The sequence below is a fragment of the Haemaphysalis longicornis genome, unplaced genomic scaffold (genome assembly GCF_048455015.1).
Source record: "Haemaphysalis longicornis isolate Haplotype H1 unplaced genomic scaffold, Haemaphysalis longicornis Haplotype H1 scaffold_3, whole genome shotgun sequence".
NCBI classification, from domain to species: domain Eukaryota; kingdom Metazoa; phylum Arthropoda; class Arachnida; order Ixodida; family Ixodidae; genus Haemaphysalis; species Haemaphysalis longicornis.
In genome coordinates, this window is record NW_027526335.1 from 145,874,458 (window position 1) to 145,899,383 (window position 24,926).

Below are 24,926 nucleotides of genomic sequence, written 5' to 3' on the forward strand. Positions count from 1 at the left end.
GAGGAAGATGGCTATTATATGTAATGCAAAGCGTATACGCCACGCGACTTTGACGCCTAGCTCTGAAGAGGCGGTCCTGTTTACAAGGGGCAATTTTGCGGAAGTGGTGCAGAGAGCGCCACCGTGAGAAAATTATGTATCAAACTCAGAGCAACGAAAACTTACCACGGGATAGCTCTTATTCAAGCATTCTTTAAACAGGTCCTGCCGCTTGAGCGATAGGGCTGGCGTAGAAAAAAAAGACAAGAATGTTACGCAGTTACATTTACACGTGTAGAGATACCAACTTCGTTCTTAGCTGTTGAAAATGTAAGAAATCGTTTCAAGATTACCTATGGTTCTTTAAAATTATGGATATAATTTTCTCCTTTTGGTGGTAACTCTAATTAGGCATACGTTGTCAAGCACATAAGAAAAAACGGGCACATCAAGTGGTTAAAGGAACCCGGGAACACTTCTTCCAACGTTTTTCGAAATCATGAATGTCCGCAGAACGTAAGCAACCAACGCATCCAGTACTTAGATTAGGGGGTTAGGGAGTGCTTCAGCCAGAAATTCTGGCTCCGTGCAGCTTAGAAATTTCATTAAAAAAATGTCCTCTTTTTCCGGTCTGAGCGATCTTGGAGCGCTAGAATTACGTCATTGCAGCTGTGTAGCGGCTATTCGCTGGTTTTCTTTCAGTCGCATCAATAAACACATTCAATAGAGAAAAAAAAATGCCACAAAATAAAGTAGAAAAAGAAGGCGTATGTCCTGCAACGAAGAAATCGTTCGATGCCTCTCCGGGCTGCCGATACAAATAGCTTTTACAGTGGTTCCAGTCGCGAAGGAGAAGTGTAAAAGCATTTATCGCTAGTAATAGAGAGTTCGTATAAATAAAAAGTTATAAATACTGTCACGTAGCCAAAGACGGCGCAGCTGTCTTGAAGAAACAAGTTTATTGGAGCGAACTTTTGCTCCCCTAACAACTCAAAAGAATACAGAGGCGGCGAAGCAGCGGTCAACAAAGTGACTTGCGCAGGCGAGTGTCGTCGAATGGAATGCCGTGGCGTTTGCTCTGCAGGCTTTTATCTTTCTGCGCAAGTGTTTCTGGAACAGTCGATTTACATCCAGAACATTGTAAGTCAAAGAAGATTATTCTGGGCTTAGTGACGTTAAGGTGAAAGCAGGGCCCGGACACTTCGGCTAGTTTCGGTATCGCAAAATATCGTGCCGTTATGACTCTGGTAGCCAAGCGAAAATTCAGCAACTTTTGCATATGTGGGTTTATGTTTTCAACATACGTAGCAATCAAATAAAGTGATACCTTTATGTGTACAAATAAAATGTGTTCTTGGCTGTTTACTTTTTTGACGCCCTATTTATTTATTTAGTGGCTTCATTAGTTGCGCCGAAGGGAGGCGCAACTAATCTCTTATCTCTTCTGCTCTTATTATCTCTTATCTCTTCTGCTGCCATCCTGTCCGTCTGCTCCTGCCACTTTCACGGTGTGCACGTATAGAAGTTTTGTAGTATGCCTTCAAGGTGAAAATTTTCGTGTCTGCAAGTGCGAACGGGCTAAAAATGTCAGAGACACTGAGGAAAGGACTAAACGCGTGCTTCGATGCTGTGCGGTGCGACAACTCGGGAAGGAATAGCACAGCGAAATTTTTCCGCTTTCCAGCGGATGGCAGGTTAGCACACTTTTTATTTAGTCAAAGTTATGAAGAAGCAAACGCTATCGTTATCAAAAAAGCTGCAGGGCGAACCGAAAAATCTTCTGCTGTTGCTTTGCAGTGAATTTCATTTTGTTTGGTACATACAACGCATTTGTCAGTAATGTTGTAAGCATGTGAAGCTTCTTGTCGACAGTTTCTCATGAGGCGATTCATGCCAGCGGACACGCAGACGGAAATTTTGATTCGGTATCGGTTTGGTGAGCGGTCGCTCTTCATTTTCTTTCCACTAGAGAAAAGCTTAGAAATTATGTTCGCCTGATCTGCCTAAATCCTTCTTCGATGAACTGGGTTGGCTTTAGAGCGTCCCGACGATCGGTTTCTTATAGTGACATTACCACCTTCGAATGCTGATTAATATAAAAGAAGCCCCCCCCCCCCCCCCCTCAAAATTATTTACGTGGCAGCGGACCGCTTGCGTTCCGTGTTACGAGAAGTTCGAGTTACCTGCGCGACGGCCGAGCTTGCGCTTCGCTTTTCAATAGGACACATTTTTTGTACCTTGTTTTCACTCTTAATCTTTATTTAGCTTTTACGTGTTGTTTATTGATATCCATGGTGGTATTTCTTCCACAGGAGCAACAAGAGGCTCCAGTGGCTCACGCCTACAAAAGCTGCGAGATGAACTACCAGTTCGCTTGGGAAATAAATGGAAAGATTCTGGTCAAAAAGCAGCCCGGCGCCCCAAATATCAGAATTCTTTCTGAGGACGATCTGGAAAAAATCAAATGAAGGACTCGTGTTCGTTAAAGGAAATAAGTCTATATAATGGATGGTTCAGTATACTCGACTGATTACTTTAAAGAGTATGTATCAGCCAACAAATGGACTCATAAGGCGTTGTCATTGTTTCATTTAAATGCTTGTAGTCTAAGAAACAAGACGGAACAACTTGAACTATTTTTCAGTGAACTTTCACTAGAATTCAGTGTTTTGTGCTTTACTGAGACGTGGTTCTCTTGTACGAGCGATGTCTGCCGTTATGAGGGTTACGAGCACTTCGGTTTATTTAGCACAGAAAGAAAAGGTGGCGGTGTTTCTCTTTATGTGAAGGCTGGTGTGAAGTGCTCGCTTGTGCCAGAATTTTCGTAAGTTACGAGAGATTATGAAATATTAACAGCTAACTGCGCTGGCACTTTAATAACAGTTGTGTACAGGCCTCCTGATGGAACAATGAAAAATTTCTTCGACTGTTTGGAGAAACTTCTTATTTATGTGTCCCTTTCAAAACTAAAATCAGTTATTGTAGGGGAGATAAATATTGATCTAATGTCGACCGGGAGTCCACAGAGCGAATTCTGTATGGTATCATATGGTTATGACAACCTTATAAACTGTGCAACACGAATTACCCCTCTTACTGAAACTTCTATTGATGTGTGCTTCGCTAATGCTGTACAAAACAAACGGGCCTCTGGTGCATTGAGTGTAAATATTAGTGATTATTTACCTTTATTCTATGTTTTGAATTACCATATCTCCGTAGAAATACGCAACTATTTGCAGAAATTGAGAAAAATTAATGATGAAACTGTAGCTACATTTCAGTCTATGTTATCTCGATTAGACTGGTCTGATGTTTTAAAGGAAAATGACGCAGACTAAGCGTTTTCAACTTTTTATCGTAAAGTTATTGATGCCTACCACAGGGCGTTTCCAGCATATATTTTGAAGAGGCATAAAACGGCTAGAAAACCGGGGATATCGGTTGCTATTTATAGTAGTATTAGAAGAAAAAATACATTATTTGCAGAATTTCTCCAGACAAAAAATGTTGAAATATTTAGGGAGTTTAAAAAGCTTCGCAATGAAGTAAATACAGAAATTAGGAAAGCCAAAGATTCCTTCTACAGACATAAGTTTGAAAATATTGATCAACAACACAAATTTTGGAAAGCTTTTAATGAGCTGAAAAATGCACAAGGTAATATAGTACCTACAGAAATAAATGTCAATGGTGTAACCATTTCTGCTACACAATTGTCTGACAAGTTTAATCAACACTTCTTGTCATGTGGTCTCGCCCAACGATCGGCAAGAAAACGTGATCCCGTAACCTACATTAACTCCCATGTTCGAGGAAGTATCTTTTTAAGGCCGTCGGACGAGTTAGAAGTACAAAATATTATCGGTTCCTTGAATAATAATAGCGCAGCAGGCCCTGACGAAATCAAGGCTGGACCAATAAAAACTGTAGCTTCTCTTATTGCAGCACCATTTAGCCATGTATGCAATTGTATACTTTGCGACGGAGTGTTTCCAGATGAACTCAAGGTTTCCCGTGTGACGGTTCTTCACAAAGGTGGTCCAAAAGATGATTTAAATAATTATGGTCCAATTTCAATTCTTAATATTTTTTTCCAAAATTATAGAACGAGTATTTTTTACCCGAATAAATGAATACTTAGAAAGTTTGCAAGTGATAGCTCCTCAACAATAGACCCTATGCGAAATTGCTTGGTGATCTAGCAACACTGATGTAAACGAAACCGTCGGCCATATTGGTGCGGGCGCCGATCGGGAAGTCTCGTATTGTTTACTGTGGAAGAGTAGGTGACGGTAACGCGGTGTGGCTCAAACTGGACGGTGTTTTCCGGCTCTCGACCGCGGATTCTGGACGAAGGACTTGCCTGCGCTGCCGACTGTGTATGAAGACTCATACCACTCGGGGTGCCGCGCCAAAGACCCATCCGAGCAGCAGCGGAGCAGGGCATGCCGCCTAGCCACCGAGGCGCATTGCTCGCCTTCATCGGTGCGGACAAACACGTGCGACTCGCAGTAAGTAAATTCTTCTTTGTTTTTACTTGACGCGAGTTAACCGGTATGAGCATTTGTAGAGCACTTTGTTCACCGTTGTTTACCACGCAAATGCGTAGCGGTGACCCTGTTGCAGTAACCCTGAAAGAGGAGAGCGACAATCGCCAGGCCGTACCGCTAGTGGGTGGATTAGGTATTTTCAAATACTGTACATGGAATTTACGGGATGATTTTTGGCGAAGATGTTTACGGAAAGGTTGCGGCCGTTTTCCGTGACGGTCGTCCGCCCGCGCGTTTGCCGCAAAGCAATCGTGCTTTGCGGCGAAGTCAACTACAAAAGCGCACATACGCCTTGAATTTTCTTTTTTTGTGTGTTTTCATTATTTATTGCGCATGTTCTGCGCACAAATCTGTTTGTGTGTCTTTCTTCTCCTTTTTTGGCGGTGGGGTGGTTGTGTTTGTTTCTAAATCGCATGTTTTTGGTGTGCACGAATAGATAATACAGTAAAACCTCGTTAGCTCGAACTCACTGAACTAGAAGATTTTTTTAATTCGATGGGTCATCGGTATAGCCCGAATGTTTACCTGTTTATCTCGAAAGATTCTGGAAGTGAGTTCCAGATAATCATATTATTGCTTGCTTAAGTTATGACGAACACGATTATGCGGGTACTAGTATCATTACCCACGCTGAGGTTTTTAAATGTTAAACTTTCTTCTCTTGAAAAATGCATTAACAAAGCATGCAGAGATACTTGCACGCTCGAACTTGACAAACAATTTTGGCATCATTGCTGTTTGAGGTGTAGATTATTGCCCTTGCAACAGTGTTAAGCAAGACACAAAATCTCGTCATTTTGAGTCTGTTCCTTGCGGCCACTTCTTTCTGCTCTGTCCCTTTACCATAAACTGTAGCGGACTAGTCCTGTTATTCCCTGAGTGTTATTTACTGATACTCTCTCTGTTCTTGCAGGTTGGGCCTCATCCATGTGCTCAGCAGCTGCTTTCGCTCCCAGAAGAAAAGTGGCCGGCCCTATGTTGTGTGCCTCACCTTTGAGACGGACAGTGGGGCGATTGGGGAGGCATCGTGCGAGTGCCCGGCGGGTTGCAGTGGAGCATGGAGTCACATCCTGGCTGCTGTGCACCTACTCGCCCTCTTGCAAGCCGAAGGTTTTAAGAGGCGCCACCGGAGCTTGCGTGCACTGAGCTGCCACAACAGTGGGGACGTCCGAGACAGCAGGGCATCAAGCCAGCGAGTGTCCAAAACATTGACTCGAGAAGCCCGCAATAAAATGGCCCCTCCCTTCCCTTGCCAATGCGTCTGTTCGATGCACGTCGAGTACAGGAGCAATGCGAGCAGCAACGAAGTGCCGTGCAGGCGCTTGCAAAACTTGGTAGCCTTGGGAATGAGTTTTTTGCCCCAGTTGTGCTGGCCTCCTGCTCCTCCTCCCCCCCCCCCCCTTCCAAGTGACAGAAACAAGGACTGGCATGGCACCTGAAGGGTCACCTATGAGCTACCAGCAAGCAATCATGCCACATTTCGCCGTGGTCATCTCGCGAGCACGCAGAGGCTGGGCAACGTCATGTTTACTAGACCGCGACATGCAGGGGTGCGCGAATGCTTCTTTTTGTTCCATTTATATCCACAGTTTGCTATACTGCACGCGCTATAAATCAGCGAAGTAGTTTAACTTACTGGGATTTTCACTGTGGTACAAAAAACGCAAAAACACTCAAGCTGATGCGCGGCGGCCTGATGCAACTGTGGCCGTTTTCTTTTTTCTTTTTGAATAAAACTTGAAAATAGCCTCAGCTGCCTACATCAATGGCCACTATCATTACGTCGGAGGCATGCATGCAGCATGTGACAAACTAGAGGAGTGCGTGTGTATTTTAGTCGCAAAATATTCGACAGTAAATTTATCGTTGCTGGAATGACAATGGGCACCAAGTTAACTTGACGTAACAACCTTTCAGCCCGGCAAATAGCGAACCAAGTGCAAAAGCTCGAATTTTCCACCGTTAGATCATCATAAAACAGTGTTCGCCACTTCTGCAACGACGCGCGGCTAAATGCAACGTAAAGAAACCAACAACACATATACCGTGCGCGCCCGCCACAGAGGAAATTTTCAACCGTGCGTGACGCCGTAGTGCGGCAAGAAAAGTTTGTTTACAGCCCTAGGTAAGATAAAGGCTCGTGTAGGGGCCAAGCGGTACCATTTAACAATGAAATGAAGCGGGCGCAGAGCCACAGGGACGAGTAAAGAAACAGCCAAATTTTGGCAACGCGCGGTACTGTTTTCCCGGTCGAGCGCCGCTGTCAGTTGCGTGAATAGGCGGCGCACGCTCAGGCTTCATTTAGAATACAAAGGCTGCACAACAGAACTCCAACGCAGCTGTATTTTTTATACGGACAGCGACTACGGAACTCCGCGCTTAGCGAACCAACGACAAATATTCGCTCCAAGCGCACCGCGCCCAGCGTGTCACAAAGGTTGCTCGCGCCGGCATAGTTCGCGTCACAAAGTTCGTTCAAAAGCGTGGAACTTCACGTACCTTTTCTCCATTTGAACCGGTATTTCCGCATTGCGTGCTCTGCGGCACGAAAAAATGCTCCGGCATTGCAGTCCATCACCAAGAGCGGTCAATGCCCGCCTTCTATGTTTTGCTAATTGGTTTCGGTTTCAAACGACCGTACCAAAATGGCGGACCTAGTTACCGGAGTCGACGTGAGATGGCGGGGCGCATTTTGCATAGGGTCTATTTGGTTTCCGAAAGAAAAAGTCGACTGAGTTAGCGTTATTAGGAGTTAAGGAAAAGCTGATAGAAAACATTGAGAATAAACTGTATACGGTGGGACTTTTCGGTGATATACGGAAGGCGTTCGACTCCGTAAAACACATCTTATTGGACAAGATAGGTCCATACGTCATTAGAGGAGTTGCACAAAAACTAATCAATAGCTATTTGACAGATCGTAAGCAGTTTGTATTGCTAGGTGCCACGTCGTCCAATTTTCGTTCGATACAAGTGGGAGTACCCCAAGGATCGATACTCGGTCCTCTCCTTTTCTTGCTTTATATTAATGATATTCCCAATATTCCTCACACGCAAGAAATAGTTTTGTACGCAGATGACACAAATGTTTTCTTTTCTGGAAGTGACCTAATGAAACAACAAATAGATGCGAATTGTTGGCTAGGGGAACTCTCTCATTGGTTTTACGGTAATGAATTGCAGTTAAATATAAACAAAACAAAGTACGTTATGTTCAGAGCCCGAAATACACCCCTGACAGAAAATTTTCAATTTTGCTTCCGCAATAACAGAATTCAATCCACTAACACTATTAAATTTTTAGGAGTGTTTTTTAACGAATATTTATCCTGGAATCAACATATAGATCATATAAAAATAAAATTGTCAGGCATAATAGGCGCATTGTGGAAGGTAAGGAACCAAATTCCTGCAAGGTTTAGAACCAGTATATATTCTGCCATGATTCAGTCACATTTGCAGTATTGTCTACTAATTTTGGGCACTACAACAGATTCTAATTTGCGTGCACTGTTTCAACTTCAAAAAAGATCTATTAGAGCATTAGAAAACTTAAGATATACGGATAGTGTTGGAGATGTTTGCGCCAAATATGGTATGATCGATGCGCTCCAGCTTCACATGCGCAAGCTTGCGATGTACATGTATTCACACATAAAGGAAAGTCGGGAGAAGTTTGAACATGCATATCTAACCAGAAATCAGTTTTTCGAATTTAGAACTAGTAAGTACAAAACGCCGAAGATCCGAACCAATTACGGCTTTCAATGTTTACACCACCTAATTCCTAGCCTCTTGAATAAAAATAAGGACTTAATGGACATAATTGATCAGTGCCCATGTCTTAGTTGCTTCAAGAAATCATTGACTTCGTTTGTATTTTCCATGTGATGCTGTCTGCTTACGTTTTTAAGTGCGAATGCACTTCTTAAGCGAGCCTGGATCGTCCGCCGCCGTAGTCCGCATAGCAACAGCTGCGGGTGCGCGCGCTCCTCGTGTTCCTCCTCGTCTTCCCTAGCAACGGGGGGAGATGGGCGCGCGCTACTCTCCTCCTCCTCTCTCCGCTGAGTGACTGCGGGTGTTGGGTGCCTCCTCTCCACTTCGGGCGGGAGAGCTCTCGCTCGCGTAGCGGGCGCTCCGCATTCCGACGCGTGAGGGCACTCGTGTAGCCCTCGCCGTAACGGCGGGCGCTACTCTCCTCCTCCTCTCTCCGCTCAGTGACTGCGGGTGTTGGGCGCCTCCTCTCCACTCCAAGATCACGATATCCACCGTAATCGCGCAATCAACAACCGTGCATTCGCACCTACACACTCTCCCCCTCGGGGAAGTGCGAGTGAATTTTTTGTTTTGCAATGTAACCGTGGTTTCTTATATCATATACGTTTTTTTTCATATATAATCCCTAGAACCTATTCATACTGTGTGTACTTTTTCTGTGTTTCTATTGTAGTTGAGCTTGTTTCTGTTTCCCTGTTATGCAGGGAAACAGAAACACTGTTTATCCTGCGCATTCCCGTACAACTGCCCACCTTCGCTCGTTTTTTGTTCAAACAGCAAAGGATTGGAATGATCTTCCACCCGACGTCGTGCACCACTCAAGCCCGGTTCTGTTCAAAACCCACATTGAAAGAAATTTGTACCACAGCCCACCCCTCATCTAACACCCCGTACTGGGGCATTTGAGGTATAATAAATAAATAAATAAATAAATAAATAAATAAATAAATAAATAAATAAATAAATAAATAAATAAATGCATGGAGTCAGAAACCCGGACAGGTGCCGTTTGGCACCTTTTGTTCCTGTTCCTTTAGTTTGCTGTATGTAAGAAAGTGAGAATGCTAATAAAAAAACATTTACTAGGTGTGGCGCATGGCGAAATTGCACAGAAAATTTTCTAGCTATAAAAGGTTTTTTGGGCTAGCAAGTTTACAAGAATAAGAATATGGAGCAATTGTTAATGGTGTCCGAAATGTGCTGGTCATCTCACTTCATAATCATGTTATTATTCACGTTTCATGTTCGATTGCGCTAAGTATACAGACGAAAGGACACTAACAGGACAGGGATGAGGCGCACCTCGTCTCTGTCCTGCGCCTCGTTCTTGTCCTGATAGTGTCCTTTCGTCTGTATACTTTGCGGAATTGAACGTGATGCACCACCAACTAGCCCGATGCTACGTCCTTTTGAACTTATTATTCACAAACGCGTGTTTTATGAAACATCCTTTCTGTAGAATTGTAGTGTGTGTAGCAAATGAACGTGGTGACCTCTCTAGCAATTTTCTGTATACGATGAGTTATACGAAGATGTCTTATGTTTGTGTAACCGACACAGAATGTGGACATTTGTACTTACTATACGAGATACACAGCTCTGTGCTATTGTGGCATGTATTGAATTTCTTGGTTTGCAATAAGTTGCTAATAAAATCAGTGAATAAACCACATTTCCCGCCTAATACGTTTTCTGCCCCAAACAAAATTGTTACGCTTGAGGGCGTTCTGGCTCGCGCGTATTAAACTAAGAAAGGTATCCAAACAAATGTTTTGTGCACGTGCTGAGAGTCCAGGCAAATTAGCAACTGAAAGCTGTCGAAAACAAGATGTGCAGCAGCAACACAACCTGAAAAGCAAAATGCAAGTTGTGTTTGTTCACGCTTGCGGCACACAAAGACAGTAGGGCTCGTTCAGCCGATAGCAGACGATAAGAGGCAGGCATTTACTCCTGGCGCATTAACGAAAGCGTTGCCATAACAGCATCCGTGATTTTTTTGTTGGTTTTCGTTTAACAGTTTGGCCTACCAAGCACCAGGGGACAAACTGGAGCTAGTAGTGCAATTATCAGTTACCTGGGGGGTATACCAGCTAACCTAGCCGTGGTGAAACAGTATGCTTATCTGAATGAGATAGACCGTGCGGAATAAACATACAGAATGGAAGACACGCATTAATCTGGGCACACATAACAGAGCCGGGCGTGGCCGGGCAGAAAAACAAACGATAGATAAACAAACCCATACATGGTTCGCGGCATTACCCCCCTCTAAGAGTGCATCGATCCGATGCAAAAATAAAAGACAGTGTGAACAAAGAAAAAAACTTCCGTCATCTAGCATAGTAAGGTTTCAAGCAAACCACGTGGACGACTTCGGGCCGCGTGCGTCGTCGTGACGTTCCGGAATCACCATCGGGGATCACCTCGTAGGTAAGTTGGCCGACACGTCGTAGAATTTGGTAGGTCCGAAATACCGTAACCGAAGCTTCTCACTTAGTCCGCGTCGACGGATGGGAATCCAAACCCAAACACGATCCCCTGAGTGGTACTCGGCGTCTCGGCATCGGAGGTTGTAACGCCCAGCATCCACCAGCTGGTGGTCCGTTGTACGAACTCGAGCGAGCTGGCGGGCCTCCTCCGCACGCTGAAGGTATTCTTGGACGTCGGGGTTAAGTTCGTCGCCTTCTACATGCGGAAGAATGTTGTCAAGCATCGTATTCGGCCGCCTTCCGTAGACAAGCTCGAACGGCATCATCTGCGTAGTTTCTTAGATAGCCGTGTTGTACGCAAATGTGACATACGGGACCACTTCGTCCCAAGTCTTATGTCCAACGTCTACGTACACTGACAACTTATCCGCGATTGTCTTGTCCAGACGTTCTGTTAGTCCGTTCGTTTGGGGGTGGTACGCCGTCGTTCATCGGTGATCCCTGTTGCTGTAGCGTAATACTATTCCTTGCGTCAGCTCCGCAGTAAAGGCCGTTCCGCGGTCCATGAGTAGGACTTCCGGGGCTCCATGTAGCGGCACAACTTGGCTTATGAAGAATTTAGCGACTTCTTGAGCAGTCCCTCTCGAAAGTCCGGCGGTCTCTGCGTAGCGTGTCATGTAGTTTGTCGCTACGACAATCCACTTGTTCTCGGATCGGGATATAGGGAACGGGCCCAGAAGGTCCATTCTAATCTGTTGGAAGGGTTTAGATGGGATGGCGATCGGCTGCAGATGTCCGGCGTGTCTCGTTTGTGGCGTTTTTCGTCGCTGGCAGTCAGGGCAGCTCCGGACGTAGTGGGTGACTTCAGTTGTAAGACGCGGCCAGTAGTACTTCATCTTGATTTTCCGAATTGTGCGAGCTGTGCCGAGATGTCCGGAAGACGGGTCGTCGTGGCACGCTTCCAAAATTTCGTCACGAAGATCTGCCGGGACGACAAGAAGATAATTCGTTCTCGTTCCAGGGTTGGAATTCTTCTTCACAAGGACGGATTTTTTCAGGCTGAATGCAGGTAAGTTGTGTTTGAAGGCCCTGGGCACGGCGACGTTGCATCCTTGGAGGTAGTCGATAATGACGTGTGGATCGGGGTCTGCACGCTGCTGGGCGGCCAGGTCGCTCTCAGTCACGACTCCGAAGAACGCGCTGTCTTCATCGGAGTCTTGTGGTGGTGGGTCGACGGGGGCGCGGGACAGGCTGTCGGCGTCGGAGTGTTTCCTCCCGGATTTATAGATTACTGTAACGTAGAATTCTTTGAGACGCAAGCTCCGCCTACCAAGACGGCCAGAAGGGTTCTTCAAATTTGCGAGCCAACACAGCGCATGGTGGTCGGTCACAACCTTGAACGGTCTTGCATACACGTACGGGCGAAATTTCGTAATGGCCGATATAATCGCGAGGCTCTTTTTCTCAGAGACTGAGTATTTTTTTCTTCCTTGGAAAGACCCCGGCTGGCATAGGCGATTATATTTTGCACCCGCTTTGCTTTTGTACGAGGACAGCACCCAAGCCTATATCACTGGCGTCCGTGTGCATTTCCGTTTCGGCGTGTTCGTCGAAATGCGCGAGCACGGGTGGGCTTTGCAGACATTGTTGCAGCTCGCAGAATGCTTTTTATTGGTCATTTTCCCAGCTGAAAGGGGTGTTATCTTTCGTCAAGCGCGTGAGTGGCTCTGCAATGCGGGCAAAGTTTGCGACGAAGCGCCGGTAGTATGCGCATAGTCCGAGACATCTCCGTACGCCCGTCTTACCGTTCGGTCTTGGGAAGTTCGTAATGTCGCAGGTTTTTGCCGGGTCAGGCCTGACACCCGTGCCGTTGACGACATGGCCCAAACACATGAGTTCCTCGTACGCCACGCGGCACGTTTCAGGCTTCAGCCTTAACCCCGACATACGGATGGCCTCGAGTACCGACTGCAACCTTGCAAAGTTTTCGTCGAAAGTCCGGGAGAATACCACAACGTTGTCGAGGTATACGAGGCAGATGTGCCACTTCAGGCCAGCTAGCACCGGGTCCATGACTCGTTGAAAGGTTCCTGGCGCCATGCACAGCCTGAACGGCATCACCTTGAACTCTTATAGGCCATCCGGGATTATAAATGCAGTCTTCCCTCGGTCTCTCTCGTCCACTTCAATTTGCCAGTAGCCGGTCTTCAGATCCATCGAAGAGAAGTACTTCGCATGGCAGAGGTGATCAAGGGCGTCGTCGATTCGGTGGAGGGGGTACACGTTCGTTTTGGTGATTTTGTTCAGTCGCCGGTAGTCAACGCTAAACTTTAATGTGTCGTCTTTCTCTTCACCAGTGCGACCGGCGCAGCCCAGGGACTTTTCAAGGGCTGTATAATGTCGTCACTCAGCATGTCATCAACTTGAGTTCGGATGGCTTCCCGCTCGTTTGAAGAGACGCGGTACGCTGACGGTCGTGTAGGCCGGGCTCCATCTTCGGTTAATATTCGGTGCTTCGCTAGAGGTGTCTGGCGTAGTTTTGAGTTCGACGAAAAACACTCTGTAGAGACGCAGAAAATCCAACAATTTCTTCCGGTCCTTGTGCGGTAACGCCGGATTCACGTCGAAAGGATTCAGAAGCCTGAACGTATCTTCGGGTGTGCGTTCAAAGTCGGCAGCCGCCATCACGTCACTTGCTTCTTGCGTTTCTTCGAGGAACGCAATTGCAGCGCCTCTGTTTAAATGCTGGTATTCCTCCCCGAAATAGTGACCAAAACTTGGATTGGCGTTGCGGAAAGCGGTCAATGCGTCTTGCGACGGAGACACCGCGGTCAAGGAGCAACCTTTGGTCACTCTCTACGAGTGCGTCGACGTCAGGAACAGCATCTTCACAGTAGACGGTGATCATCAACCTTGCGCGGGGTGGAAGGGTGCCATGATCATCGGCGATCCTCCACCTCTAGCATGGTGTTCGGGGTTCGGTTCCGGCGTCATGGAGTGATCGGAAGAAAAAGTTATGGACTCGGTCTGTAGATCAATTATTGCACCGTTGTCCCTCAAAAAGTCCATTCCAAGAATTACGTCGCGGGAGCCGTTAGGCAAAATGACGAACGCTGCAGGGTACGTTATGCCGGCTATGGTGACGCTCGGTGTGCACATTCCACTTGGCGTCAGGAGGTGGCCTGCTGCTGTATGTATGTGCGGACCGTCCAATCTGGTCATAACTTTCTTCGGCTTAGACGCAAATGGCCCGCTCATGACTGAGTAGTCGGCTCCCGTGTCTATGAGGGTGACTATTTCGAAGCCGTTGACGGACAGCGGAACGTCGGACGCTGCCTTCTTCGAGTTCCGGGTGCGTCGTGGCGTCGTATCTCGGCTTCTGCGTGTTGACTGTCGGGCACTGTGCGTCGCGGTCGTCGTCTTCTCAGCGGCAGGTTTGGTCACCGTTTTAGGGGGGTTGCGGACAAGGCAAGCAAAGAGTTCTTGCTTTACTCCTTGCATCAGAAACCTTAGTTTCTTTTCCTCCATCATTTCTGGATCTTCTGCGGGGGCTCCTCGGAATGATGGCGGTTCCCGTGGCTGCTGCAGGACGATGGGTGATGTTGCTTCTTGCACCATGGTGGTTGTCAGAGCGACCGTTCTTTTGGGTCCGTCTGGCAGGGGACCAAAGTCGGGTGGGAGGCCTTGCAGTCGGTGGCTGGCTCTAGTTGGACTGGTTTGGTGGCTTCCAGAGGTTGTTGGTAGCATAAAGGGTGCGTACCCCGCACCTACCAGATTTCACATAGCTAAATACGACGCAGCTGTCTTGAAGAAACAAGTTTATTGGAGCCAACTGGTGCTCCCCCAACAAGTCAAAAGAATGCAGAGGCGGCGAAGCAGCGTTCAACAAAGTGACTTCCGCAGGCGAGTGTCGTCAAATGGAATGCCGCGGCGTCTGCTCTGCAGGCTTTTATTTAGGCGCAAGTGTTTTTGGAACAGTCAGTTTATATCCAGAACATCATAGGTCAAAGAAGATTATTCTGGGCTTAGGGACGTTAGGGTGAAACAGTCTGCTTATCTGAATGAGATAGCCCGTGCGGCATAAACATAAAAAATGTAAGACGCGCATCGCTCTGGGCACACAACACAGCCGGGCGTGGCCGGGCAGTAAAACAAACGATAAATTAACAAACCCATACATGGTTCGTGGCAATGCACTCAATGCTCAATAGGTGTGTTATGTGCGGAAGCTAGTGCGTGGTTGGGTAAAGTGGCATCCCAGCGAACAAATGATCATGACTGCGTTTGAGCTTCTGATGGCCGCGGTAATCGTACCTGCTTAAACCCCCTTGATGTGTCTGTGAAAATCCTGTGGGGGCTCTTGGGCTGTCATTGCCGTTTACTTTGGCCATATGTGAAAAGAAGCATGAAACGCAGTTTGTGAAATGTGCAGAGAAAGTGGTGTACGAAATCCCACTTTCATGCGGACGAGTTTACATAGGCCAGACTGGTAGATGCCTAAATGATCGCCTTAGAGAGCATGCCTACAACATGCGCACAGGAACGGGCAGCAATCTTGCAATATATTGCAAGAAATGCAAGAAACGTGGCTGCCATCCAAAGCTAAAAGAAACACGCGTTTTGAAACGCTATCGAGACGCTCCCTCACGGGAAATATTTGACGCTTCATTGATTGACATTAGGGGGGAGCAATGCGTGAGCACGCCATCAATTGCCCTTTTGGAAAGCGAGGTGGCATATCTAGCCAGTTGAACACCACTTGTACCAGATAGCTAGCTTGACACCAAGTGTGATTGTTATATTTTATCCTTGAACGGGCGCATTCTTGCAGCCACTGCTTTTGTGTGTATTTGATGTCGTGTAATAAATCGTACTTCAGTTGTTCGTCAGCGCTCTAGGTTGTCACTTCTTCTGTCCTCATCTCTGCGCTGTTTTTAGTGTGAATAATGTGTACCCAACTAGCTCAACGTCAAGCCTTAGTAAGTTACATTTCTAGTACAATGGGCCTGTATCCTTGTGTTTCTGCCTTCATCATACAAAATCCGTGTTGGTGTGTCACCCTCATCCTCCAAGCTACGTTCCGGGCACGCATATTCGCCTTTGCCATCAGAAATTCCTACGTCCCTCCTGAAGTCACAGCCATGACCGGACTTCTGCCGCCCTCGGCGAGCCACAGCGCCAGGATTTGCCGCATCCTTCGCTCGGAGGCTCAGTGGCAAGTTCGCTTTCTTCAGTCCTGCCTACAGGTCGCACACGCGCAGTCGGCCCCTACTGGCCAAGTGTCGGCCCTCGTACGAACGGACATGCGTGTGGCCTCAGCCGTCACAGAGCTTGTCTGGAAGAGAATGCTGGCCGGTCTTCCAAGGAAAGAGCGCTGCAAAAGAGGAAAACAGATGATTCATCTACTGGGGATTGAAGCTCTGCCCCGAGGAGTAGAAAAGACCCTGGAGCTCGGACCGAAATACTGCCTACAGCCGCACTTGGAAAAACCAGAATTGGTTTCCTTGGTGAGAAGCACAGCAGAAAAAGCCAACAGCGAAGAAATAGAACGCTGCATTTTGGAAGGAGTCAGCATACTGCCACCTGAGAGCGCACGTCGGTGCAGCAAGAAGCGCGTCGTGGTGAAAAGCTTGCAGGACGCAAATTTGAAGCTACTTCTCTCGGACAAGCAAGGAGGCTTCACTGTAGCAGGTACTAAGGAGTATGAAGAAAAGGCGGATCAAGCGATTGCGGAAAACGTCCGTGTTTTGTCAGGAGAAAAGCCTGAAAGAGCAAAGAAAGATGCCATCCGGTTCTGCGAGACTCACGAGTTGAGCAGGCTGGCTACCACAATCCAAAAGAGCAAAGGTTCACACCTGAAGTGCTTCTTCAGCGCCAAGAGTCACAAGGAGACTTGCCCGTTTAGGGTCATGGTCACTGAAAGAGGCACGTGGCAAAACGTTTTTGGGCGATTCCTACAATCTTCCCTGTCGAGACTACCGGTAGAGGACCTTTTCTTGGTAGGCAGCCCCAGAGCCATCTCAAGCTTCTTTGAGTCGCAACCCTCTGATAATCTGAGCGGGTTATCGGTGGATCTCAAGGATAGAGAGAGAGAAACAACATCTTTATTTCCGGCAAGTTGTGACGCGGCCTAAACGTCACGTTGGCGGGCCGCTCGGCTTCAGCTGCCTACTCGCACCGCCCCTTCGCAGGGCTGCGCTTTCGGCCTCTGTCGCTCGAGGGCCACCAACGTCTGCTGGACGGCCTCGCGCTGGGCGTCGTAGTCAACATTTGCCACCGCCTTTTCCAGGCTCGGTGGCAACGCGTCCGTAGTCCCTTCGCTCACTTTGCAGTTCCACAGTATGTGCGCCATGGTCGCCCGGCCCTTGCCGCATAACGCGCACACATCACTCGCGTACACCTCAGGGCACACGTGTTTTGCAACAACCGGTGTCCACACCGCTCGGGTCTGTAGTTGACGTAGCGTCGTCGCCTCCTGCCTCGTGAGTTTTCGGTGGGGCGGCGGGTACACTCGCCTGCCCTCCCGGTACCACTCCAACACCTCCCGGTAGGAGGTGATCGGCAGCACCTCGTCGTGGTCTTCGTCTTCTGCATGTCGGGCGCTCGGGCACGCGTCGCGACTTGTGAGCGCACGCGCCGCCCGGTCCGCTCCCTCATTGCGGTTCTCTCCGGTGCTCACCGGCCCCATGTGGGCCGGGAACCACTTCACGGTGACCGGCATCGTTCTGTGTCTTAGGGGCCCGCACACCCTGGCCGCGCGCGAGGACACATTGTCCGTTGCAAAGTTCATGATCGCGCTCCTCGAATCACTCAGCACCGTGGTACAGTGTGGGTCCGTCAGGGCTAACGCGATAGCCAGCTCTTCCGCTTGTCCCGGGCTTCGCGCCCGCACGCTGCATGACGCTAGTAGCTCTCCGGTAGTCGCCGCACACACCGCCACGGCGTAGGTTCCCGGCTTGTCCGGGTACCTCGCCACGTCGACGTATCGTGCTCCGTTGTCCGTCGCATGCGTGGCCGTGAGGGCCTTCGCCCTCGCCAGCCGTCGCCCTCGATCCACCTCTGGGTGCATGTGGCGCGGGATCGGCGGCACCTGCAACGAGCTGAGCAACCCGCGCGGCAACGGCGATCGGCCCGCACTTCCCTGCAGCCCTCCGCGATATCCCACTCTTTTCAGTATGTAGCGCCCAGTCTTGGTACTCGCTAACCTGACCCGCTGCGCCGTCTACTGCGCCTCGGCCACCTCGTCCAGCGTGTTATGGACCCCAAGCTCCAAGAGTCGCTCCGTACTAGTGTACGTGTAAAGCCCCAACGCTGCCTTGTATGCCCTGCGTATAAGCGCGTCCACCTTCTGGCGCTCCGCCGCCTTCCAGTCGTAGAAAGCTGCGACGTAGGCCACGTGGCTGACCGCAAACGATTGTACCAACTTCAGCAGACTGGCTTCCTTCATGCCCGCATATCTCGTCGACACTCTGCGGATGAGTCGGATCGCCGCCGACACCTTCGCGTCCAGCTTTGCAATCGTTAGTCCGTTGCTGCGCCCGGCGTCCATGTGTACCCCGAGCACTCGCAGCGTTTTCACCCTCGGGATGGTCGTTCCGTCGCTCGTTCGTAGTGTGATGTCCGGCTCCGCCGTCCTGCTCCTTCTTACTCCTCGCGGCGGCACGATCAGCAGCTCCGACTTTGTCGGCGAGCACACAAGTCCCGTGCCCCGTAGCTGGTCCTCGATCTCGTCGACTGCCCGCTGCAGTGACGCCTCGATCTCGCCGTCGCTACCGCCCGTCATCCATATCGTTATGTCATCGGCGTATATCGTGTGGCTGACTCCCGGGAGGCTCTGCAGACGCTCGGCCACCCCGATCATTACCAGATTGAACAGCACCGGCGAGATCACGGCGCCCTGCGGCGTGCCCACGCTCCCCAGCGTTTTGCTCGGTAGTTCGATGTCGCCCGCCACGATCGTCGTCGTGCGGTCGGTCAGGAAGTCTTTGATGTAGGAAAACGTGCGCTCTCCCATGTTCAGTCGAGACACCTGCTTCAGGATTGCCGAGTGATGGACCTTGTCAAACGCGCTTTGCAAGTCCAGGCCCAGCACCGCCTTGTTGTCTAAGGAACGGGTGTGCTGGTCCAGGACCTCGTGCTTGATCAACAGCATCGCGTCTTGCGTGCTCAACTTGGCCCGAAAGCCCAACATTGTGTCGGGGTAGAGCCCTTCTTCTTCCAGGTACCTCTGCCAGCGGTTCAGTAGCACGTGTTCAAAGACCTTCCCGACGCACGACGTCAGCGAGATCGGTCGCAGGTTGTCAATGTGCGGCGGCTTGCCCGGTTTCGGGATCAGCACCGTCCGCGCGTCCTTCCAACTCTTGGGCAGCTTGCCTGCGCGCCAGCACTTATTGTAGTAGCACGTCAGTGCAGTCACCGCCGCGTCGCCGAGGTTCCGCAGCGGTTTGTTCGACACCTTGTCCGGCCCCGCCGCCGATCTGCCGTTGATTGTTTGGATCACCGCGCGGACCTCCCACTCCTCGATGTCTGCGTCTAGCTGGCTGTTGGCCGTACCCGTGTAGCTCGGGAGGGGGTCCGGTGGGGTGGCCGGCAGGTACTTGTTGTTCAATCGCCTCCGGACCTCGGCCTCGCTGAGCTCCCGCTTCGCCTTGTGCAACATGCGCGCCAAGATGTGGTGCTGCGTTCCCTTCGTCTTACTTTCGTCCAGCAAGTGGCGCAGCAGCTACCAGGTACGACTTTTATGAATTTGACCATCCGCCTCCTGGCAGACCGCGTGCCACTGCTGCCTGCAGAGAGCCGCGCTGTGCCGCTCTATCTCACGGTTCAGCTGGGCCACCCGCTTGCGCAGCGCCCGGTTGTGTCATTGCCGTTTCCATCTTTCCCTCAGCGAGTTCCGCGCCTCTATCAGGTGCGCAAGTCGGCTGTCCACCTGTGGGGTCTCGTCGTCCGCCTCGATCTCCGTCGTCGCTTTGCGCGTCGCCTCGTTGATCGCGCTTGCCCACTCGTCGATGTCGCCAATCTCCCCCGGCACTTCGCTCAGAGCTTCCCTGTACGCACTCCAGTCCGTAAACTGCTGTTTTCGTGGCTGCGGGGCCCTCGCACGCAGCGGCACCACCATCTCCAACACACAGTGGTCACTACCCAACGTCTCTCCCGTGTTCCTCCACCGCACACCGGCCCTATTGCTGAAAGCCAGGTCCGGGTTCGTGTCGCGTTGCACCGACGTCCCGTGTCGCGTGTGTGCCGTCGGGTCGTTCAGCAGTTGGTACCCGGCGTTCGTCGTTTCTTCAAACAGGCTGCGCCCCTTCGCTGTTGTCTTCGGGTAGCCCCACGCCGCGTGCGGCGCATTAAAGTCCCCGCACAGCAGTGCGACGTCGGCCCCCGCTAGCTGATCCACCTTGTGCACCAATGTTCGAAACTTCTGCTGGAACTGCTTCGGGTTACTATACACATTTATCACGAAGACGCTCTCCTTCTTGCGGCCCACCACGATTTCGATCGCTCGGTGCTCCACCGCGCTGTTGCGCAGCAGCTCGTGCTCCACGTACGTGTGTCCCTTCTTGATCAGCGTGCACACCCCTTGTCCGGCGCCCCTCCCGAGCGTTCGCGCGCTGGGGGGGGGGGGGGGGGGCTTGCGTACGAGCGGTACCCCGGCATGCTCGGGGGCGTCTCGCTGTGCGTTTCCTGCAGTAGAATCACGTCCGGCCACCGGCTCGCCTTTTCAATGTATTGTTGTAGCGACGCCTTCTTGCCGCGCAGGACGTTCGCGTTCCACTGCCACACTACGAGTTCGTGTCTTATTGCTGTGCTGGCCATATTGGGCGCTGGTCAGGGCACATTTGTTGGAATCCCGCGCTTAGTCTTGCTATGGCCTCTTGCATTTGCACCAGGGTCTCTTGGACCACCTGGAACATCTGCTCCAGCTTCGTTAGTCGTACGACGATGTCGGCCGTCGTCGCCTCCAGCGCCGCCAGCCTCCTGTTCGCTGATTCTTCGAACCTGTCGAATCGCTCTTCTAGGCGTTGGATGCGCTTCTCTAGTGTTCGGTACGTCGTTCTCGTTTCCACCGCCCGGCGCTTGGCGTGGGGTTCGGGTTCGGTCGTGGGTTCCTCTCCCGCCGTCGTCTCGGCCTCTTCGACCTGCGTTTCCATCGCTTGCACTTGCGCCTGGACTTGCCCTTGCGCTTGCACCTTCTGCTCCCGTTCTCGCTCCGCGACCCGTGCCTGCTCCTGGCGTTGGCTGGCCAGCAGCAAGTCCAATTTTCGATTCAATTCCAGCATGCGCATGTCTTGCTCGGCGATGCGCTTCTTTAGGCGTTCGTTCTCGTGGTGTAGCTTGAGCGATTCGGGGCTTGGCTGCGGTGAACTTGTCGGGGATACGGCCTTTCGCTCTGGCGTTTGCGGTCTAACCATGTCGGCCCACGCCACACGCTCTCTCGACTTCGACTCTCGCTTGCGACTGGCGCTGCGGCTCGAGCCGCAGTTGCCCGAGCGCCGCCGGCTGCTGCTGCGCTGACGTAGGCGCCCGCGCTCGCTCGCCACCTGCGCCTGTGCCGTCAGGTGGGCACGCGGCTGCAGCTGCGGGAACTCTTCTAAGCCTAATCGGGGCTGCTGGGCCTCCACGTGCTTACGCTCCCACCGGCGGCGAGTGACCACGTAGGGAACCTTGTAGCGATTTTTGCACCCCGCCGCCCCGGTGGGATGCGTTCCGTTACATAGCTTACATCGAGGCTTGCATTCCCGCTCGTGTTCTGGGCCAGGGTTTGGCGCGTTACACGCAAAGCATACTTTCGTGTCCGGAAAGGGGCACACGTCCGTCCTGTGACCGACTTTGCCGCAGCAGCGGCACACCTCAAAGTGCTGCCTGTACAGACTACACTTTACGAGCATAGCACCATACTTCACATAATTCGGCACCTTCTTGCCCTCAAACACCACAATCACCGTCGTGGTGTTCCCGATCCTGTGCGCGTCTAACGCGAGTGGGTTAGCGTCGTTCACTATGTTACCCTGGAGCTCTTGGCTCGAATCAGCCAGGGATATCCCCCGAATGACCCCCTTCGCCGTGCCGTTTGGCGCGGACAAGTAAGCGTTAACATCGTGGTCGTTGTCCCCGACCCGGAGCGACCGGATCCCTGCATATTTGGTTGCCCTTCCCTCGTGCGGGGTGCTGATGACTATAATATTCTGCGCCACGTTCGTACACATGGTGTCCTCTTTCGACTCCTGCATCGTAGTCCCCGCCGCCGCGAAAATCGCGGTCATCAACCTGGACACTTCGGTGTGGCCCACGTTGAGCCCACCGCGCGGCCGAAGTACAACCTTAATCTCCTCGCGGGGCAACGTCCGCGGCATGCGCGCTGCCCTGCCTATCCTAGCCGATACTCTCTTTGCAAATTGCGCGTTGTTAACATTAGGGGCTGCATGGGAAGCGGGAACCGACTCACCGATTGCCGCGCTGGCCGCTCGCTGCCGAAGTCGCTTGCCGGCCGCCTGCCATCCCTCCGTGTCCGTGGAGAGCAACTCGGTGCCGTGGACTGCCACCGTTGTCCTTCCATCGTCGTAGCTCACGTTCGTTGTCGTGGGTAGAAAATCGTCTCCGTCCGCCGGTCCTACACCGGTGTCCATCGCTGCCGCTTCGCCATCCGTAGAAGCCATTTCCCGCCGCTGGCCGCCGACTCCGGCCCACCCGGCCCCGAGCCCGAGAGGTGACTCGGTTAGGCTTAGCCGGACAACCACGCTGGGAAACTTTCACACTCAGAAAATCCGGTGAAAATAAGCTGCACCTCACAAATTTTGGTACCGGTCGATGCCCCTCACTGAGCTGCGTCGACTAATGAAGGAATTCCATCGGCGAGGCTAATTAGCACTGCGCAATTAAGCATAATCTACGAAGCCAACGCGACACACGTTCGCTCGTTTCGGCGACCGCAGCGCCCTCTCAAGGATATGTATCACTCCCTTCCTCATGCCTTGGTCTTGGATGCTGTGAGTGAAGCCATCGATTGTTTCGGGAACACCAGGTTTCAGAGTGAATGCGGCATCAGCACAGATGCATTCCTGGAAGGGTTGGCTTTCTACTTGCGCTCCACATTCGTCGCTCACAACGACAAGCTGTACATTCAAAAGAAAGGGGTGTGCATTGGCTTGTTCATTGCTCCAGTGCTCAGTGACCTGCTGCTGGCGGTCTTAGACAGGCGCCTGCAAACCGCCCTCCAGAATTCGGCCGTCGTAAAGGTATTTCGCTATGTAGATGACTTCCTGGTTGTGTTTGAAGTACATGGTGACCTTTAGAAGCAAGAAGCGGAGATCTTGAGCGTGTTTTCGAAAGTTCTGACGAAGTTCGACCTCACAAGTAAGAGGCCAGAAGGTAGGAAGTTGAGATTTCTCGACCTAGAAATGACTTTCGACGTGCGTCATGTCTGCTGGGAATACGCTCCAAGATCGCAAAAAGGCCTACTGCCCTTCAACTAGGCCCACTCAAAAGTGGTAAAACATGGCGTTGCTTTTGCGGCTATAACAAACTCAGTAGTACGGTCCTGTTCGCACACCATGACTAAGAGCTTAGGCGCCCAAATCAAGAGACTCAGGGAAGCAAGATACCCGGTCCCTATGTTGCGCAGCTCAGCCGAGAATGTTCTAACAACGGTGAACACTAACTTCACAAAAAACCGGCCACAAGAAGAAACTTCCAAGGGCCGCTTAAACGTCATACCCTACGTCCACGGGGTATCACACCTTTTGAAGAAGATGGGGGATAAAGCAGGAGTAAGGACGGTTTTTTCAGCGCCGAACAAACTGGCGTCTTTGTGCTCCAAGGTAAACGGCAATGACAGCCCAAGAGCCGTATGTGAAAAGAAGCATGAAACCCAGTTTGTGAAATGTGCAGACAAAGAGCTGTACGAAATCCCACTTTCATGCGGACGAGTGTACATAGGCCAGACTGGTAGATGCCTAAATGATCGCCTTAGAGAGCATGCCTGCAACATGCGCACAGGAACGGGCAGGAATGTTGCAATACATTGCAAGAAATGCAAGAAACGTGGTTGCCATCCAAAGTTAAAAGAAACGCGCGTTTTGAAACGCTATCGAGACGCTGCCTCACGGGAAATATTTGACGCTTCATTGATTGACATTAGGGGGGAGCAATGCGTGAGCACGCCATCAATTGCCCTTTTGGAAAGAGAGGTGGCATATCTAGCCAGTTGAACATCACTTGTACCAGATAGCTAGCGTGACACCAAGTGTGATTGTTATATTTTATCCTTGAACGGGCGCATGCTTGCAGCCACTGGTTTTGTGTGTATTTAATGTCGTGTAATAAATCGTACTTCGGTTGTTCGTCAGCGCTCTAGTTTGTCACTTCTTCCGTCCTCGTCCCTGCGCTGTTTTTAGTGTGAATTTTCCATGGCTAAAAACCGAATTCCATGACCATACACAGGAAAATCTTTATTTAGGGTACGCTGTAACACGTCACATAGGAAGACCCCGTCCCAACAATCAATAAACTCGTGTTCGATGGTGTCTGGGTTTTGCATGGGAAGCAATCAGGGCCCCAAGGCACAAATACAAATAAACCTTTCTCAATCACCCAGGATTTTACAGGTAGCACGTCGACACGCAATTTAAAGAAAAACGATTTAACATAGCCAGGAGCTGGCATTCTTTTCACACGCCGAAGAACATCCTGTCCCAGCCCCACACTGTATCATAGGGACCTGTACAGTGGGATCGGCAAAACCGTATCCACGAGATCCTTATAAGATTTCTTCCTCGGCAAGTAAGATAAATATTCCAAGGTGAAGCGGGCAAAAAGAAACATTGTGGCATCAACAACTTCACGTAGGTAGCCATGAATTCCACCACCATAAATACAGCAGGAAACAACCAGTTCGGGCAGTGCTGCACCCAAACGAAACTGACCCACTATGCGCAAAAAAGGGTCGGGTACATCTCACAGAAAAAGGAAACGATTTACTAGTTGGTGCAAGAATAAGTGCACCAAAGAAAGTCCACCGGAACGGACAAGACGAAACAGGTTTGTCAGACTCGTTCGCTCCCATGTGGAACCCCATAAAAGCACGGCAAAAACACGGTGCAATCTTTGTACATTTGCACGCACGCAGTGTAATACCTGCATCAGGTACCACAATTTGGATACGAAAAACAAATTACAAACAGCAGCACGT

General features: G+C 50.5%; 1 protein-coding gene across 2 annotated transcripts in view; it reads right to left on the reverse strand.

Annotated features, from left to right (window-relative positions):
* Positions 1 to 24,926, reverse strand: part of LOC144173451 (uncharacterized) — a 115,320-nt gene that overhangs the window by 67,768 nt on the left and 22,626 nt on the right. For both annotated transcript variants that reach the window (XM_077701872.1, XM_077701873.1), the window contains exon 2: positions 166 to 224. In XM_077701872.1, coding sequence (XP_077557998.1) covers positions 166 to 224 — 59 coding nt within the window. The remainder of the gene's footprint in view (positions 1 to 165; positions 225 to 24,926) is intronic.